At 44.4% G+C, this 19475-nt stretch overlaps 1 protein-coding gene across 3 annotated transcripts in view; it reads right to left on the bottom strand.

Moving 5' to 3' along the window:
* Positions 1–3972: 3972 nt before the first annotated feature.
* LOC120815980 (retinal-specific phospholipid-transporting ATPase ABCA4) overlaps positions 3973–19475 on the bottom strand; it is a 28277-nt gene continuing 12774 nt past the window's right edge. Inside the window, exons 15-50 of one of the 3 annotated variants that reach the window (XM_040171130.2) lie at positions 19090–19312; positions 18602–18823; positions 18140–18344; positions 17952–18044; positions 17189–17380; positions 16567–16744; positions 16260–16391; positions 15680–15819; positions 15465–15602; positions 14743–14924; positions 14525–14630; positions 13761–13966; positions 13341–13395; positions 13052–13111; positions 12622–12788; positions 12344–12468; positions 12090–12188; positions 11681–11962; positions 11473–11505; positions 11277–11382; positions 11126–11200; positions 10824–10993; positions 10349–10526; positions 10139–10254; positions 9789–9936; positions 8748–8871; positions 8327–8456; positions 8101–8221; positions 7764–7826; positions 7291–7397; positions 6586–6727; positions 6206–6340; positions 5809–5912; positions 5520–5612; positions 5078–5327; positions 3973–4743 (exon numbers count right to left, since the gene is read on the bottom strand). In XM_040171130.2, coding sequence (XP_040027064.2) covers positions 4627–4743; positions 5078–5327; positions 5520–5612; positions 5809–5912; positions 6206–6340; positions 6586–6727; positions 7291–7397; positions 7764–7826; positions 8101–8221; positions 8327–8456; positions 8748–8871; positions 9789–9936; positions 10139–10254; positions 10349–10526; positions 10824–10993; positions 11126–11200; positions 11277–11382; positions 11473–11505; positions 11681–11962; positions 12090–12188; positions 12344–12468; positions 12622–12788; positions 13052–13111; positions 13341–13395; positions 13761–13966; positions 14525–14630; positions 14743–14924; positions 15465–15602; positions 15680–15819; positions 16260–16391; positions 16567–16744; positions 17189–17380; positions 17952–18044; positions 18140–18344; positions 18602–18823; positions 19090–19312 — 5017 coding nt within the window. In that variant the 3' untranslated portion in view covers positions 3973–4626. Of the gene's footprint in view, positions 4744–5077; positions 5328–5519; positions 5613–5808; positions 5913–6205; positions 6341–6585; positions 6728–7290; positions 7398–7763; positions 7827–8100; positions 8222–8326; positions 8457–8747; positions 8872–9788; positions 9937–10138; positions 10255–10348; positions 10527–10823; positions 10994–11125; positions 11201–11276; positions 11383–11472; positions 11506–11680; positions 11963–12089; positions 12189–12343; positions 12469–12621; positions 12789–13051; positions 13112–13340; positions 13396–13760; positions 13967–14524; positions 14631–14742; positions 14925–15464; positions 15603–15679; positions 15820–16259; positions 16392–16566; positions 16745–17188; positions 17381–17951; positions 18045–18139; positions 18345–18601; positions 18824–19089; positions 19313–19475 lie in introns of those variants that run through there. The other 2 variants (XM_040171131.2, XR_013467148.1) reach the window with 2 other exon arrangements.

Here is a 19475-nt window from a genome sequence, read left to right as displayed (position 1 = left end):
GAGCCCTTTGCGCCTGGACTCTACAGGGAGGTTGGTGGTGACTGATGAGGATGATAAAATGATGAGTTGATGAGGATGATGAATCTGCAGAGACCCGGCAGTGATGGGGAGGAGGAGGAGGAAGAGGAGGAGGAAGGGCGCCTAACAGCAAAATAAACATGAAGGTAGAGAGTCATATTCAAACAGAGAAGGAGATTAACGATGTCATTGACCGGCTGATCAGAAGGAGCATATGATATGATTGGCAGCCCTGAACAATGGCAGCAAGGACATTAAGAGTGAGCGCGCATGAGATGAGTTAATGGGCAGATGTAGGAGAAATAAACTAAGGAATAAGAAGACAGCTGGCATTGTACAATTATTGCATGGCAGCGAAAGTAAACGCAAAAATACATAAAGTAGAATATCAAACCACTGGCGGAAAACTGTCACAAGGGAAAACGATGGAGGAAAAGTCGGACTGTTACACAAGTAGTTACTACACAAAAGTTAGCTCAGACCTTAGACCGTAGCTCAGACCGTAAAAATTCTTCATACAGTCAGTCAATCAAGTCTTATGTGGAAGTAAAGCGAAAAACCTGCAGACAGTAGTTGGCGCGGGTTTCCATAAAAATAGTCTTCACCCTTATGTTTTATTCCGCTGACCTGTAGGTGAGACAAACCCTTTGCCCGTCGTCCGTTTTTCATAATCACAATCAATACGCCAAGAACAGCAAAAGAGAGCCGCGTCGATCAATCTCTCTCAATCATCTTTTTCCTTCATTACCCCTGGGGGTCGATGCCACAGCCTCTAGAGGCAACGCCCCCCCCCCCTCCTCCCTCCCGGGAGTAACAGCGTGCTGTGAGGAAGATAATGAATGTATTTGTCACATCTCTGATGGCTCACTATATCACCACAGCACATTGGCTCTGGATTCATGACAATCATGACTGCAGAAAAGTTAATGCATGCTGTTTCATTTTGCTCTGTTTTCTGATGAGACGTCTTGAGAGAACATTGAGTTGAGGGAAGTTCTTTTTTGTTTTTTCTCTAAGCCAAACTTGTGAAACGGTGACAATGCGCCACAGCAGATGATACGAATTAAGAAAACACACAGTTGGCCGTTGAATTCACGCCAACAAGTGTGCAGGAATGGCTAAACCGCTGAGTCAAGTCTGATATTGATTAAAACCCGGCTTAGTTTGGAGCCCACGCACCCACAACCACTCAAGAGTTACATTGAGGTTTCGTTACTGACTAAAACTCCCCCCCCCCCGAAACTTTTTACTTCACAGATCTAATCCAGCAGCAGAACCTCATCTTCTTCCACCGACTCCCACGGGACCTTCCCTTTCATCTGCGGCGTGCCCTCAAAATGCAAATGACCATGTGTCTCGGATTCAGGCGAGCACACAGAATGCAACACCAGGCTTGATGGAGAAACGGCATTAGTTCAAACACGGCTTGATATGTTGCGCTGCTCCTCTCTGTCATCAAATTCCCACCGACTTCCCGGAGACACACGACACCTTCATCGGTTGTTCAAATTCCACTGGGATTCCTGAAGTGCAAACAGGCCGCCAGCACATTTCTTTAATATGTTTTGGGAGTTTCTTGCAGAACATCTTAGGTAGCATGAATAATGGCATGTGGGGGGGGGGGGAGTCAGATAAATATTTGCTCAGGCAGCTTCTGTGGAGACGAGAGCTCGCACACCAACGAGGGCTGGCTGCACGGTTATGATGCTCTTTAAAAGCCCCCCCCCCCTCCCCCTCCTCTCCTGATCAGCAACCAATGAGCCCACACATCCTTCAGACTTCAAACACCACTCCTGGAGGGTCGGGTTTGACGCAAGGTTTTACCGGCGTGCATTTTCATAAACCTGCTGCCCTCGTGTGGTTGTTTCTGGGTCACAGGCCTCAGGAAAACAGCCCAGGATGCTCGTCCCCTCTTTCACTGTGAGCTTTTGAAATGGTCGGCGCAGGAAGTGATCAATGACCCACAAATGATTGACGATTGGTGCCTTCTCAGGGAAAACAGCATTATCGAGCTCCTTTAGGAAAGAGCTGAGCTTTTGTGCAGCGCAGACGTTATCGAAGGACGTCGTTCCTCTGCAAGCTGATTCTACAAGTCTGTGGTCGTTTAGACGCCTCGTAAAGATTTGTCCATCTCACTACATTCAGTGTTCGTGGCAATGCAGCTGATTTATTTGCAAATGAAGCTGGTTAAACTGTTCTTTATATCACCGTTCTATGGGTGAGTTGGAGAAATTCCAGCAATATGTTACCAGACATTTTAAGCAGAGGTGGAAAGCCGGGTGGGTGGGAGGTTGACTGAAGTCTACTATTTGAAGGCTTTGACATCCAGCTTAACACAAGAAAGATAAAAAAAAAGAAGGAAAAGTAAACTTGAATAAACTTTTAAAAAAAATAGCAATTCCAAGGTCGCCTTTTCATGCTTTTGTCTGAAATAACATCACTGACTATAGAGCCACTCTCTGCAGAAGATAAAGCTGCAGTCATCTATATGTGACACTGATTGTTGCAGTGATTGAATACTGAATGTGTATTCATCTTTTCGTACATCTGTACATCTCTTTCACTCTCAGAACGCACACAACCTCAATGCACAATATCGCCACTTTTGGCTCATCTGGACAGCAATTTTCTTCTCTCTTCCAAAACGTTACTCTTTGCTGCTCTCTGTGTATATACACAAGTAACCTCATTGGACTCCATCCCTCAAGCATGGCCCCAATTAAACTTACGACCCAAAATACCCGCCACACTGTTGCAAAACTATTTTATAATTTGTGTGAATCAAAGACGGCAATTTCTGCCGAGCCATTACTCTCTCAACAGCATTAACACTTCTATTTAAACTAAAAGGAGAATCATATCTAATTTATTCACTGCATGAAATACACAAATTCACAATAATGGCCATACATTATTACTAACTAACGTTTAAACATTTTACTGAATCTCTCTGTATTTTTTTATAAAGCTGGAGTCATACTGCAGATACATTTAAAATGAGGATGCTTGTCTTGAAACCATTAAAAAGTTACTCTTAGATGTGAAATCGGTGAATCTCCAAAGGCTGTTTGAGATCATCTCTAGATGTTCTTCGTGGAATCTTAGCAATGCCGTTAGCAAGGACATTAATGTGGTGGAGTTTTCCATGAGGTATTTGTCCAGTTCAAAATCAGCAGTCTATTATGTCAGTTATATTTATATGGATAAGATAAGATAATGGACTTTTTATGAGTTTTATATAAAAATCACTGCTGTGTAAAATGGATTTTGCAACAAAAGCAGTGTATCAAATAGTTCCCTTCTGATCTACAGCCGGGTGTGTTGGATGGATTAGCTGCTTGTGATAAGTAGGTGGTTAATTAACTATGTGGTCTGGCCCTAGCATGTACGGATTGTTAATAATTGACAGCAAACAAGGATTGTGTCTTTTATTGCCTATTTGTCATTGTATTACACAGAACCTCTCTTGGTTGATTGCCGATTTATCTGCATAAATATACACATATTGCTAAATGTGTTCATGCATTTACATCTACACATGTTGTCTTTCTCTGTTTGTTGGTGCTCATCAGCCTCATCCAGATTAGCATGTGGGCAGCAGCATGTGCTTCACGACAGAGAATTCATTAGCAGCCCCGAATTGCTCCCCGCCATCATCCCTGTGTTTCTGTGAGGAGGACCAGCACGTCGGGCTAGCGGGCCGCCTGCGGCACGGAAACCATCACTGGAGGCAGGACGGCAGTAATTGGGCCGTGTGTCAGAAAAACACAGGTTGTGACAAGGCGCTCAGCGAGGTGTCACCTTGGCCTCGGTGTAAAGTCACTCCGCCGGCCTGTAGTGGCTTTTTTTTTTTAGCTCTGAACTCTAGGTTCCAAGACATGGGTGTGAAAAGCCACAAACTCTTCATCGAGGAAGGGCGGATTTATTGGAGGAGAAATACTGCACACACGCATATTACTTTGGGAAACTCTGGAGTGTTTTATTTGGAAATGATGATGCATTAACAGCTAGAAATATGAAACAGGTTTTATTTGGTCAGATATAAAATATAATTCCTCTTATATTTATTTAACCCCCCGCCTCCACATTGGAATCCTTCAGGTAGAATACTTCAATGTTGGAAACAGTGCATACAAAGAAATACTTAAATGCTCAAAAGGGGATTACTGAAAAGAAAGCAAGCAATAATAATTTGACACACGCAATTGTGATGTGCGTTAATATAAATATTACAAAAAAATACTGCTTCTAAAGTGCTTGAATGGTCATCACACATGGATTATGTACAAAATCTTACAAGCCTGTCAATCTAAGAAAAAAAAACACCTTTTGTTTCATATTTCACAAGAAGAAGCGTCTTTTTCTACATCAGTTTCTGCTGTTTGAAGATTTATTCCTGTTTGCAGCCAAAGGCTCTTACATTTTGTGTCTTTGGCTGGAAACGTCAGCTGTTCTACCAGTAACTTCAGCAGGTCAACGGGTCGGACTTTTCTCCATACTTACGCAATGCAATCCAGCTAATTACTAAAAGTAGAAAGTGATTTCGCTGGCCGGCGTAGTGACGCCAGCACTGTGTTATCCGTGGTTCTGTAAATTCACAGGACACTTTCATGTCTTCTTCTGCACTGGGGAGATCTTGATGTCTTTTCTTACACCTGCTGTTCTTCTGTGTAAAGTCATGTCTTCGTCCTCTCCTGTCTGCTGCTTGGCAAAGTTGACAAACACCTGCACAAAGAGACAAACGGATTCAGTACAAACGACTAAGGCAATAAGGAAGCAGTTCCTTTCTCCAGGATCCCTCCTGCCACTAGCATAGCAATAGCTCTTCTTCCTGGAACCCAACACCCTCTATACACACTGTAGCCAAATACACACAACAAACAAAACAGTTCATCCACATAAATGAATTATCAGTTATGGACAAGAAACAATATTGTTCATTTATTCACAAACAGACCAAAAACAATAATTTACAATGATAAAAAGTATTCATAGTCATAATTAAATCATAGAAGAATTCCCTTAAATGCATTAAACACAGGTTGACACTGGTTCCTACCTGGTCCAGTGTTGTCTGGGAAACGGAGTAATCTTCGATGCTGAGCCTCTCCTTGTTGGCCACCACCAGCTGAAATATTCGCGCCAGGGACGACGAGGCGATCTCGTACTGCAGCGTGTTGTAGTGCTTTTCCCTCTGAACGCAGCTGGGGAAGCTGCTCTCCATGAAGCTCTCGACGGGCTCCAGATCGGGGCACAAGTCCGCTTTAGCTGCCTTGATTTTCATGGTCACCACGTAGCCGTCACCAAATCTGTATCGAGGATCAGTGTGGGAATATTAAAACAAACTTTAGGAAACATTTCGTTCTCTCATACATTTATTCTACTGTCGCAAGGGGTGAATTCAACCCCCAAAGCTTCGTAGTTGAATGAATTTAAAGCCTCCCTCTTTTCTGCACTATGATGCTGAGAAACCTTTTTGGATTATTTATCAAAGCTCTTACTTGTATTTGAGATGCTGGATGGTACCCAGACACTTGAAATTCCCATTAACCATGATGGCCAGTCGGGTGCAGAGGGCCTCACACTCCTCCATACTGGGGGGGAGGGGGGGGGGACATTTAGTACTGCAGCTATTTCATGTTTATGAGCAATGCATCATCATTTATAGAGCTCTATGGTACAATTATACAAATGCCATTTTAGTCACGATTCCATCGTTGGCCGAAGAGTTAACACAGCTGCCGTAGCAGATGCGTGCGAGGACGGATATTTCATTATGGGATGTGGAACCTGTGTGAAGTCAGCACCACGGCCCTGCCGTCCTGGATGACACTCATGATGGCATTCCACAGGAAGCGTCGGGAATGGGGGTCCATCCCTGTTGTGGGCTCATCCTGAACACACAGCCAACCCAAAAACAAATTTCACCCTCCGAGCACGTAATTCCACACCAACAGGGAGCAGATTCTTATCTCTACCAGCATATGGCAAAGACCTCCGATTCATGCCGGTTTGAATTGAACCGCGCAGTGGTCTGCCAATGCATGAAACATTCGCGGGCCAGGCTTGACCGAACCCATATGGCTTCCCATCTGGATCCATAGACCAATTTCATTGATAAATCCCAGTGCAATGCCCAGAAAACCAAACAATGGGCGCACCAGCTGCCAATCATTGGCTCACTCACCAACAGCACCAGCGCTGGGCAACCAATCATTGCGATGGCTGTGGAGAGTTTGCGCTTGTTGCCTCCGCTGTACGTGCCTGCGTGGCGGCTGGCGTACTCCGCCAGACCCAGCTTCTGGATGCCCCACTCTGCCACCTACAGGGGGGAAGGGGAAGCATCCATTCGGTTGAAACATTTAGAGGATGGGCAACGCCCGCTGCTGACTGAGTCCTACGTGACATTAAGAAAAAATCTGTAACCGCAGAGAACATGGAATGACGGCTCAGAGACCAATTCAGAAAACAAGCACATGGTTAGCAGAGCAGATGTTAAGCAGGGCTGAGGGAAACAGCAGGATGGCACATCTCTAGGAGCTGGGAAACAGCTGGAGGTCCACTCACTCTGGGGATCTCGGACTCAGGCACCCCTCGGAGACGAGCGTAGAGGTACAGATGCTCCCTGCCGGTTAGTAGCTCATCGATGGCATCGAACTGAGGGCAGTAACCCATGTTCTGGTGCACGTCCAGAATCTCTGTACGGATGCTGTAAAACAGGGCACAGGCTTGAGCTTGTTGCAAAGAGGAAATAAAGAAAAAACAAAAAAGTGGTCTTGTGAAGTCAGTACGTAAAGCATTGTTTTCCAAACCGAATGAAAGTGGATCTCTCTGAACAAAATGACATGAAAACATTCTATTCATATATTGGTCAAATGTGTTGTCGTCATAATTAACTGCCGTTTCACTTTTTAAGTCTAAGATCCCAACCTAGAGTCCCTAGAGACTCTTGAGTGGGAACAATAAACCCAGAATTTCATTTATTTATTAAACAAATTTAATTCGGAACAGAGGAGTAATTTGCACCAAAATCCCTTTGGAGAAGAACATTTGAGACTACAAAAGCAAGTGAACCCCTGGTTCCCAACGTTTGTTCCAAATTGTCAGAGCCTCACATGTTGGTTTTATAGTCGGAGGGAATCATCAAACGGAATATGTCAGAGTGACCTCCCCCTGAATGAGCTTTCCTACTCAACGGGCCGCTTCCTGGCGCTGCGAGCAGGATATTTGTGTTATATCACCCAAGGACATTTTTGACTGCTCTTAAAGTACCTGTAACCGGCCACAGTAGCCTCCCCCGAGCTGACATCACTGTCACCCGTCAGCATCTTGAAGGTCGTGGTTTTTCCAGCTCCATTAACTCCCAAGAGACCAAAGCACTAACGGGACAAAAGGCAATCAGGCTCTCGATGCGAAGACACATTCTGCTCAAATACTGATAACAGCAGATATCCTTTTAGAAACTTTAATAATGTAATTGGCTTCATATAACGACTAGAAATGTAATTTTACATGTATTAAGAATATTACAAGAGAAATATAAGAGACACTTCAAATAAAACCAGCGACACCGTTAATGTACTTATGGCGGTACGATGCCACATGCAGGATGCAGGATGCATCTGTAACAGTGTGGGTGCAATCGTCATCAGCCCTATGGTTTACTTGTTAAAACATAAAAAGGGAAAGATGGAGTAACATGAATAAGTAGTAAATGTCAATGGAAATGAACTCGGTGACTTTACCTCTCCTGCAGGGACACCCACACATATTCGGTCCACAGCCGCCCTCTTCCTGCCCACGTACGTCTGTGCACAGAAGGCATGGCAACAGTTTTAAAGGACTCCATTTGAGGGGTACTTTTTGAAACAACAACTAATGCGGATTTTGCCTTTAGCCTGTAAGACTTTTTCTGCACTGTTACATTAGTTTACATTGTTGATGTTACGGACTGTGAAAATGATTGAAAAGGGCTGAGAGGTTCTATTTTTTAATGTTACGGCCTGTTTTGTTTACTCCAGAATCCTCCAACTAAAAGGGATTTCATTACGGCAAACAGGCTTGAGCCTAGAGATCTTTTACCTTGGAGAGATCTCGGATCTGCAGGATGTCGGTCTTGTTCCCTCCGTTATAAATCCTCTGCCTCTCTGCTGCCACGTCGTCATCCTCATCTCGTACTGAAGTCTGCTTGTAGTCTGATAACCTGAAGGGTGCAAGAAATCATCCGTGGAAAAGGATGCGAAGCTTCGTACCCTGTGTCCACTGGTTGATACGCTTGTGCGTTCTGTGTGTACACAGTAAAACTTACCAGTGGTCCAAGAAGAACCGGTACTGGATCAGGACATTTAAAATAAAGTAGACAAAGCCTTCCACTGCCATGAAAGTTATATATTTGCCGACAGAGTCCCACCGGAAAGGGTCCTGTTTGTAGTCTTCACCTGCAAGCATATATATCGGTGACATTGAACCCTTTGTGGAATACAAAGTATTTGTTGTACGTCGAAAGCTGTACATAGTTTTCCAGCCAGCTGAGGCACGAATAATGGACAAGCTTCTCTTTTGCAGCAATGTTTGACACTGACGAATCGGACATGACTTAATAATGCAAAGACACAAATATATAGGCAAATATTGAGTATTAACAAGAAGAATCTGTTCAAAAAGTTGGGAATTGTTCAAACTTTCTTATAGTTACGATGTTGAACTTTATCAGTTAAAACCGTACTTACCAAATCTGGCATAAACATCAGTAACAGCCTGGCTCATGGCCATGTCGATGAGTCCTCGGCCCAGGCAGAAGTGAGGGAGCACCAGCAGACCTTTCTTCAGCCACTCATTGAACATCAGCAAAGACTGGGGAAAAACAAGTACATAATAAACATTTCATGTACTTGCAGCTATGCAACAACACACCAGCAACAGCACACCGTCTGCAGTAAACGCAAATACCATATTTTACTACCAAAGTAATTCTTACTCAATTTAATTTACATTTAAATTATTATATAATGAGTTGCTACACAGGGGTATTCCATGAAAGCAAAGAATGATTCTCATTTGTTCATTCATGCTCAGACAAATAATTATAGGAGTGTATTAATCTGTCAGTTACAAAGAAGCTGCAACCTTGGAATATTGGAAAAACCCACATATGTGTCATGCCACTTCCAGTTGTTCTCTCGTGATTCTCCTGTTGAGGGATTTATTAGTGGGAACAGAGCAGTGGAGCGAACCATCTGGCTACAAGGACCGTCTCTATTTGTTGACAGTAAACGGTCACCCGGACAGCCGCAGCATCTGTGTAATTTCCTTCCGACTTCAGTTTCCTTCTGCTTCCCAGTTTTTGTCTTTTCTTAAAAAAACGTTCTTACATGTTCCTGTATGGCCCTTCCTCACCTCCAGCAGGTACCCCGCTTTGCACACCTGTGAGGGATTTGAAACCCTTCTGCTTCCTCAGCTGCTACAAATTATTAGTCGCACGTATCTGGTATTCTACAAAAGGGCCTATCTGAACCTTTTCCCAGCCGCCATTTAACATTTAACCTCATAACAGAGTAAACACGGACGTGGTTGATCTAATTCATCACTGCCCCGGGAGTCGCCACGCACATTCCTTGGACCGCCAAAATGGAAATGGGCCATTTAATGCTATTAATTACACCCGTGTCCACCCTGCAATGACGTGTGAAAAGATGAACTGTCCTCGCTGCGCGTTGAAGGCGACGGCGGGTTTTTCTTCTCTCAAAACACTGTCGTCTACATGTCCTCACCCGATTGTTTTCAAAAAGCTCCAGGATGAAGGTGATGGCGCTGCTGTTGATGCCTATGAACAGGTTGATGCAGGACAGGGAAACATACGCAGTGCTTGGGATGCTGAATATGTAGGACATGGGGTACATCATGGGCGTCACCGACCACCTGTAAGGAAGAGAAACTTTTTAACAGCAATTCTGACCTGACTTGTCCCCCCCCACTGCTGCTTTATGGGATCGATTTGGCCGTCTCACTATAAAAGTCCTTGCTGTTGAATTCAGGACCTATTTTTTGTTGAGAGATTTCTTAATGAGGCCCGCTGCGTGCTCTCCCACTATAACACTATTTTATTGTTTTTAAGTCTTACCCATATAGTAGAAGCAGAGCTATTAGTGCTGGCAGGTTGGATGGTGATGTGTAGCACTTTTTGTCAAAAGCCATGAAAATGCCAACCACCAGTGCAGTGCTGAGAAAGTAGTTAACCTAAAGGGAGAAATGATTACACAATAAGATAATGAGCAGAGAAAATGTGAGACACACATATTCCCTCACAGGGACCGTCCGTACTCGTCCATACCATGTCCCAGAAGAAATTGGCCACCCAGTAAACTAAAGGGCTGACTCCGCTGACAAACTGCAGGTGCTTGGCCTTGGTCACGCGCTCCTGGATGAGGTAGAGGACGAAGCTCGCGGGGATGAAGGACAAGGCGAAAATGACGCAGATAGCCACCACGGCGTCTACCGAAGTGGTCAACCTGAGGGGGGGGAGGGGAAAAAAAACGCAATAAAGCACTGCGCATTCTGGAAAGGGATATGATGCCGGTGAAAAATGTAATCATGTTTTCAAAAGGTCATGTAAACTTGTTTCTAATAAAAAGGGGGGAAAATGTTAAAATGTCGCTGAGTTGTGGCTGCTCAGAAAAAAATAATATCTTTTCTATAGTAGCCCAAAAAAATAACAACAAATATACATTGGAAAACATAGTTTTCTGTTATGGCAATGTTTTGACTTAGCAAGTAAATAAATTAAATGGATCAGAAGTAAGACTTACACTGTGACTTCGGAAAGCTGCTCTTTGGTGAGATTCAGAGGGTGGTTGATTGCGGTGATGCCAAACTCGACAGGTTTGGCTGATGGAAGTAGGAAGGCCCGCAGAATGGCGTTATTGGCCACGTTCATGAAGGCCACCATGGCGTGCCAGCCTTTGTTGTTATACCACACCTGAGAGAGGAGAACGGAGTTCACTGAACGCAACAATCTGTGATCATTACGCTCCTAATCTACAGTATCGCAGGTTGCAAGATTGACCTTATTTGCAGAAAACCTGCTCCTGTATCCTTCCCCCCCACATACCTTTACATTGAATTCACTTTCCATGTATCGTAAGAAAGGGCCGGTCTCCTTCAGTGCAAGTCCAGAATAGTAACCCTGTGAAAGGGAACGCGGGTTATAAACTGGCCTTTACACACCACCACACTCAGGACCAATAGAAAACAGCGAGTACCGCTGTGATGTTGAGCATTTGTCCCAGTTGTCTGAAGAAATGCTGGATATCTTTGGGGTCGACGTCCAGGATGGGAAGCTGTCCTCCCACTGACAGACCTCCATATCTAAGATCAAGAAATGTTTACACTTAGTATCCCACATCCACCACGCAAGAGTCAGACTGTGAATGACGACGATGAAATACAAATGATCACCTTTGTTCATTCACCCAGTATTTGCTTTTCAAGCTGTGAAGTGAAATTCAGAACGTTCATTATGGTATGTGTATTTTGTTTCAACCATCATCATCATCAGAAGAGTTTAAAGAAGTATTTTTCTGTCTCCTTCAGCAACCCTTCCTGTTTGGTTTTTTTAAACACTTCCAATTCTCCCAGTTGCTATCGTATGAATGCAGAAACCCACCTGGTTCTGATGAGACTCGGGTAGGTTTTAACCAGGTAGTCAGAGATGTTCCTGTCCGTCAGGTCCAGCATCGTGTCTCCTGTTGCCTCCGTTCGTTGGCGAGGGGCCAGACCTCCTGCCCCGATGGGACAGATGGGCATCATGGTGAGCTTCTTACTGGTGCTGCACTGGCAGGAGGGCGACGGGTTCCTCTGGTTCCACTCTGGACTCAGTAAGATGTTGTTGACCACAGGAGAGACGTCGGGATTCCCCCACTCTGATGTGGTGTGATTGCAGGGCATTCTGTGGAGAGATGGGTGGAGCCAAACGCTGAGTTACGTGATGCCTTCATGACAATTTAAACATTGCAAGGCATTCACGAACAATAGCGCTGCCCTTATCAGGTCCTATCAACAGTCCTCCTACTCACTCTAGTGGTTCTCCTTCCATGCAGCGTGTCCCCAGGCCCGGTTTGCTCAGGAAACGCTCGGCAAAGCGTTTCATTTTGGGGTCAAATGGTTGCTCGTTACTAAATGGGGGTAAAAAAAAAAAAAAACAGGTTTAAGCCACTGAACTGAGGAATTAGCTACAACTCCCCCCCCCCCCCCCCCAATCCGTCTGTCAACCAGTGTTTATGTGATGTATAAAGCCAGTGTCTTGGAGAACTGCCAATGAAGGTCTGACCTGAAGAAGGTGAACTGTTGTCCGTACATCCAGGGGGTCAGAGTCAGACTGGGATATTCTCCGAATGGAGGGACGATCGTGGTGAAGATCAGCGCTATTAGGACAAAACTAGCAGGAAGGACGATCTGGAATCCCCAAAAATACAAGTCTATCATAAATAAAATATACACACATTAAATTGTTACTATATGTATGCACACAACTTTACCTAACGTCTTTTTTTTACCAGATGCAATAATTAAAATGCAATCAATCCATCCATGGCTGTGTCCTTGTACCTGTGCCAGGAAGTCTTTCTGGCTTCGTACGGCGTGGTGAAACCTCTTCACTAGCAGCGCATGGAACTGCTTCAGGATCAGAGTGGACCCTTTAACCTGCCTGGAGCCCTTTCCCGCGCTGCTGTCTGATGCACCATGGGTAATCCCGTTAGTCTGCACATTATGATCTGTGGTAGAAGAGGGCGTCCTGTACGTCAAATATTTGAACTGAACAAAGCTTTTGTCTCACCTGAGGTTTTTTGATTTGATCACGAGTTTTCAGACCTTGATCACTAAAACTATCAGAGAGCAGCAGGTGCTTACGCAAAAAACTGTGAGCTTAAATCTAAATAAAGAATAATTATTTTCATTCTACATGATTGAAAGTCCATCAGATTTCATTTAAAAAAAAAAGTTTTTTAATTGCCAGAATTCTGCTCTCGTCTCTGACCTTCGTCTCCCTCTTCACCAACTTTGCCGCCGTTTTTTCTCCGCTGTAACATCCACTGTTCTAGAAGTTGGAGCGCACAGGTGAGACACAAAACACATGCACAAACTACAGGGTTAAAAGCGACAGGAGGGTGCACCACACCACAAGAGGAGTAGCTAAAGGTAGAGTGAGGGAATGACTGCAGCAATACGACAGCTGTGGGACGTGATGATTAATGGCGGGTGAGAGATATAGGTCAGAGATTCTATTCAAGGAAAAGGCCATGTGGGCTATCAGTGGTGGTATTTACCAGGAGTGGTGGCATTATTCGCGGCTTCTCCATCAGCAGTGACCTTTATGAAGATCTGGGAGGAAAAAACAGGACTTGCCTTAGACTTTCCAGACTTTTTCATTCATGAAATATAGAGTTGATCCTTTAAATTCAGAAGTAATATAATTTTAAATTTCACTTTATTAAACATAAATATTCTGTTCATCATTTACGCACACATGTAAAAATGACTTAAATCACTAAATAAATGTTAGTTTTTGAGAATAGATGTTGGTCCTTTTTGGGAGAAGATAGCTTTACATTGTTTCCAAAGAAAATTCAACTCTTTTCAAGAATTTCCGACGAGAAACATTGGCTCCACGTTGAAAGCCGTTGTTATATTCTGGACTCTTTTATTCACCATCTTTCCATGCAGTCTAACTGCAGCATTAGCACTACCTCTTCTAGTGATGTATCGGAGATGCCGAAGCTGCTGAGGCCCATGTCAGCGAGCGTCTCCTCCAGCTCCCTGAATAGGCTGGCGTACGCGCGGTGTTTGAAGCCTTTATTGGGGAGCAGGTATGTCAACTCCTGGCCGATCATCTCGATCATTTTGGCTTCAGGGACGTGGTGGTGGATGAGGCTGGTGATGTTGTCTATGTCCCCTGGGGAAGAAGACAGAGAATCAGCGTTTTCGGAGCACGGTAGTTAAGAAAATGCTAATTATGCCAAAAACAATCATCAAGTATTCAAGTATTATGGGACGTGAGACAGAAAAAACAGGTTTGGAGGATTTAAGGGCATTTATTCCAGAATTCCAAAGACTAAACTAAACCATCCTGCGTAGGATATGAACCCGCAATGCTTCCCTGTGTTTTCTATAGCAGCCCACTAACATATTTATTAGATGGCACTAAACAGAGCTAAGCACCTCACAGTACCTTTGTTCCTGTGCCTAACTTTAACCACGGCAACTGCTTGCCTCACCACAACCTTCAATCTAATCCGTAATCGTAAAATGAAGTCTTAACCCCCCTAAAAAGCTAGTGGAAGAAGAGGTCAAGTTATAATTTGCCCACATTCTCCAAATGCCAAACTCGCTGTAGCTGAATCCCAAGATGGTCCTACAAAGGATGGAAGTACAAGAGAAAACACGCACAGATGACCAGAGGAGAAACTCTGGAATATGCAGTGACCGTAAAAGAAAGGCAGAGTTGACCTACCGTCCAAAACTCTGTCCAGATGGTGGGACTGAATCTGAGACTGATCTTTGCATCTGGTACAGATGGAGCAGGAACAGGAGCAGTCGGAGGCACAGTCGCAATCATTCTGGTAGAAAGCAGCATAGACAAGAGACGTACAGTATGTATTATTCGTTTGAAATCGATGGCAGAGAGAGCAGAGTATCTGGCTGATCTTGTAGATAATAGATGACGCTCACCTCTTTCTTCTTGAGATCTTTCATCCGGCGAACGAGCGTCAAATAGAAACCAACTCCAAAGCAGTTCTTGAGGAAGAGGGGGGATCCGCTGCAGTGGAGTTGTCCTTTGGAGATGATGGCGATGCGGTCGCTCAGCAGATCAGCTTCGTCCATGTGGTGAGTCGACAGGATCACCGTGCGGCCTGCGCAAGCGGACACACGTCTGGTGAAGCACTTTTTACTGGCATGTCATTTGAATTCAAAGTGGCCCATTTCTATGGAGGGCAAATCAGAAGTTTTCCGTCTTGTGTTTATGACTTCACTTTTTATCTAACCGTTCTTGCCTCATTAACACGACAAAGAGAAAACGGTTTAGATCAGACAAAAAAAACTCATCACAAGAATAAAAAATTCTCCCTTGACTCTTTTTTGTAAATCTTGCCTGAACAAAAAAGTACAACTTACCATAACTTTAAAGTGCTTTTGCCAACAGATTATTGATTTTGTGAATGCATTTTTTTTTTCTTTTCTGCTGTGGCAGTGAAGCTGAATTTTTCCGTTTGATCAGCTCACTACTTAATTCAAGCGCCTCAGGAGAGCCGATAGCCTGTGAAATAATTGGCTTTCATTCTTCGGCAAAAAAAAAAGTGGACCATAGGAGTGAGATGTGTATGGGTTAAGAAAGAATCCTGTTCTAAAGGGAAGATGTGGCGCTCAACGGGTTAAACCTGACTTTTTTTTACCAGCTCTGTACTTCAGTAGGAGGTCCCAGATAGATCTCCTGGAATAGGGGTCCACTCCCGAGGTGGGTTCGTCCAGGATCACTACCTTCGACCCTCCGACGAACGCCATCGCGACTGACAGCTTCCTCTGCATGCCGCCTGCAGTGTGTGAGAGGCGACCGTTCAGAGCGGGATGAACGCATTTTTCGGCAAACACTGAGGAACAGGCGGCGCACCTGAGAGATTCTGGGCCTCGTCGTCCCTCTTGTGAGGCAGCCCGAGGTCCACCAGCATGTCCTCAACTTCCCGCTGGGCCTCCTCCTGCGTCCGCCCCTTCAGCAGTGAGTAAAACAGGATGTGCTCTTCCACTGTGAGACTTGGTGGGGGTGAAAAAACAGGGCACCGATAACAATGCTCTTTTCTTCTTGACTGAGGAAGAGTCTGTAATTGTTGTTTTGACAGATTTTGGACTGGGTGGTTGCTTTGAAAGCTGGGGAAGTCTGGATGGGGAAGTGAATCCGAAACTTTTTGCCATTCCCGGCTTTCAGGAACTGCTGTCAAAGCCGACGCGTGAAGAATATATTGATTTTAAGCCTGTTCCTTACTTACTAAAAAATAAAGAAAGTCTTAACTTTCGGAAGTTCACATACGGTAGCAACCTTAAACTTAAAAAAAATGCAATATAGGAGTAATTTAAGTTTGTTCTTCAACATAAATATCTCCTTAATGATTTATTATTGTCTTGTGTATGTCCTCGAAAACACTGCATGCACGTTCACATTGTTACACTGAAATGTTTCCGGTTCTGGAACTCACTATTTGAAGAGAATGTTGTACTGCGGGCACATTCCCAGAGAGGAGCGAACTGTGTCCATGTCCGTCCTAATGTCACTTCCATTAACGTAGGCTGTGCCGGATGTAGGAGGGAACAGGCCAGTCAGGACGGACCTGGACGGCGAAGAAATACACATCAATTGTATTGTACTGTATTGAACCTTTTCTTTTCAGCTCGTTTAAATAGCATATTCAGTCAGGTTCGTCATTATTTGAGTTTACATATTTTCTTTGGACTCCACCGAGTTATTAAAGACATTTGTAACTTGTGAAATGTGATTCAGCTTACAGAGTGGTGGTTTTTCCGGCCCCGTTGTGACCCAAAAACGACGTGATCTGGCCTTCATAGAAATTGATGCTGAGACAGTCGACAGCTGGGCGAGAACTTCCATCAAACACCTTCGTCAGTTCCTCAATCTGCACCCCCATTACCAGGCCCAATGGGTCAGGCTCGAAGAACAACGGACCTGCATTGAAATAGAAAAAGACTGAGTTAAGACTTAAAGAGGTATTTATATAATCGTCACACAAATAAATGAAAATAATGGGGAAACTCCACAGATTTACGGGTATTTTACGTAACTCAAATACCGTAGGCCATTAAATAAGTTCTCCCCCTTCCTTTAACTGGCTTAACCAAGGCCTGGCTACCAATTACAACATTTTAAGATTAACATATAAACGCTTATTTAAATCCTATTATCAGTCCTCTTCTTCATCATTATGAGAAAGGAGACAATTACGCCTTTCAATTCTCCCCCCCAGTATTTTCTAGTCTGCTATGCGGTGCGTGATACCCTTCCTGTCCACTGGATGTCCTCAGTGTGTTCCCCACATGCGTCTCCCGCATTTAGTCCTTCTTTCACTTAGGATTTGCCTTCAGGCTTCAGCTCTGTGTTTGTCGTCCTCACCTTCCTGACACTTCTCCTGGTTTGGAGTTTCCTCTTGTTGTCTCAGCAGCTCCTTTTCTCTCTCCAGCTGATCCCTCTTGCGTTGGTGCTTACAGGCTTTCCTGCCCACTGAACCATTGCAGGTGTACGACTCTGGCGTGCCCCTGCCATCAACGTCCTTTTCCACGTTCTCTAGTCCAAGATTCTCTGGATCTGAAGGTGACAGATCATAGAGCTAAATTCTGGTGAAGGTTTCTACTTAATATTCACAGTTGACCACAGTGTTGCACGTACGTCTGGTGATGGTAAAAAAAAAACATTTCAAGCATTTGAATGGTATTAGTAAAAAACATATTATTCCATATATCATATATTTCAACTTAAGGTTACACGACTGGTAGGGAAGTTACATAGGAACTTGTGCTCTGCTTGCTGTTCTTTTTATTGATTTACTGCTTTCTAGGAGATATTTATGAAATATGATGCATTTAGATCAAAGGTCTAAAAAAAACACAAACATTATGTTAGCTGGACAAACTGTCGTCTGCCAGGCTGACTCATCTCCTGCTCCGCGAGTGCTGCATGTGGTGAGGGACGGAATCTTTTCTCCGGGGGGAGATTTTACTCATTAAAAAAACATCATATTGATCATTTCAATACAATCACAATCTTCAGGCAGGAATTAAAAACTCTTCTGGGGAGCAGTTAAGCAACAACCCTGCAGTAGCAGGGCGGCTCCTCACTTGTGAGGCATGTAGGAGATCTTAGAGACACTGACGCTAACCTGGACCGGCCATCGCCATGTGCGAGGGCGTCTGTGTTTTCCAGTAGGAGGGCTGGAACGGGAAGTAGAAAGGCCGACCAATGCCGTACTGCCCTGTGAAGGAGAAATGTGGAGTAATCCTCAGTGTGATAAACTTGTGGTACCTATAAAGCGGTGAAGCGAACAACGCAGCCTAGTAGTAGTCCAACCTGGGAAGACGTTATCCAGATACCAGGCCAGGACGCCGTAGAGGACAGCATCAAACACCATCATGAGGATGGAAGTGAGGAATGAGTAGGTGTCTTTCTCTAACGGGCTGGTCATGATGTTGTCCCACTGCAAACCCAAACCCTGCTCCTCGTACCGCGACAGGTACTCCGTCCCGAAGCCGAAGGCTACAGGAGACAACAAGCTCTAGAGAAACAGAAGGACATCGTCTACGTAAAGAAATAATAATGTAAAAGGAAATCTGTGGTAATACCCTTTGTGACAAATGAACACATATCTTCCGTTTGTGCCGTTGTAAAAAACGATCATATACATCAGTAATCCTTTCGTGCATGTTGCAGATAATCTCCCTCAAAAACACAAAATGTGATTACTGTGAATACTCTCTACGCTTGCAAATGAGGTTTTCCTATATTGATAAAATAAGTCACATCGGGACATACAGCAGCCAGCTTTATGTTCTTGGTGATGCGGTCCTGCCAGGCGAAGCAGAGGACATGTGGCAGATAGAGGGTGAAGTAGATGATGCCGCTGCAGGCGGCCGCCACGTTGGCCTTGTTGAAGAACACACTCATCAGGAAACACTGCATGATGGTGGCAACGGTGAAAGTCAAGAGGAAAAAGAAGACGAGGACGGGGTTGCTGTAATTCAGCACCTTTCCACCCTGAAAGAAAGAAAAGTAAAAGATAGGCGTGCGATTTCATTGAGGAGACCTTCACTAAAATAACGGAACACACGTAATTGAGCGCACAGCCGCCGCGACCATTGGCTGCATGAGTAAAACATCTTCCTCCATTAAAAGAGCTTTTAAAAACCATCCACAAGAGGACACTATTGCACGCTGCAAAAATATTCAAATCCTTCCAAGCGAGTAAAACGTGGCGCTAAGGTTTCTCTATCAACCTCCTCCTTTAACTCCGGTTTTCTTACGATGATGATGAAGGTGAGCAGCGCTGTGCTCGCGGTCATCATGACGAAGCTGTCGATGAAACACGTGTACCAAATGACGCCGTTGTCGACCCCCATGGCTTTGAGAGTCTCCTTGAGGCGCAGCTCCTTCTCCAGCACAATGCTCTTCACGGTCATGGACACGGAGTAGATCCAGGCCAGCACCATGAACATGGGGAAGCAGCGGTTCAGTGTAATCATGAAGCTGGAAACCAAAGGGAGATGCACGGATCACTCTCTCAGGTTGCTCCTTTTTAGTTATGTGGTGAACTATTGCTAACTTTAGAAAATATTCTGTTTCATTTTGGAATTATTCGTGCTAAATGTTTTCCATTTGCATCTTTTGGGACGTTACGCATCGACTATGT

Source organism: Gasterosteus aculeatus, chromosome 3 (genome assembly GCF_964276395.1).
Source record: "Gasterosteus aculeatus chromosome 3, fGasAcu3.hap1.1, whole genome shotgun sequence".
In the NCBI taxonomy this organism is placed as follows: domain Eukaryota; kingdom Metazoa; phylum Chordata; class Actinopteri; order Perciformes; family Gasterosteidae; genus Gasterosteus; species Gasterosteus aculeatus.
This window is presented reverse-complemented; position numbering and strand designations above follow the sequence as displayed.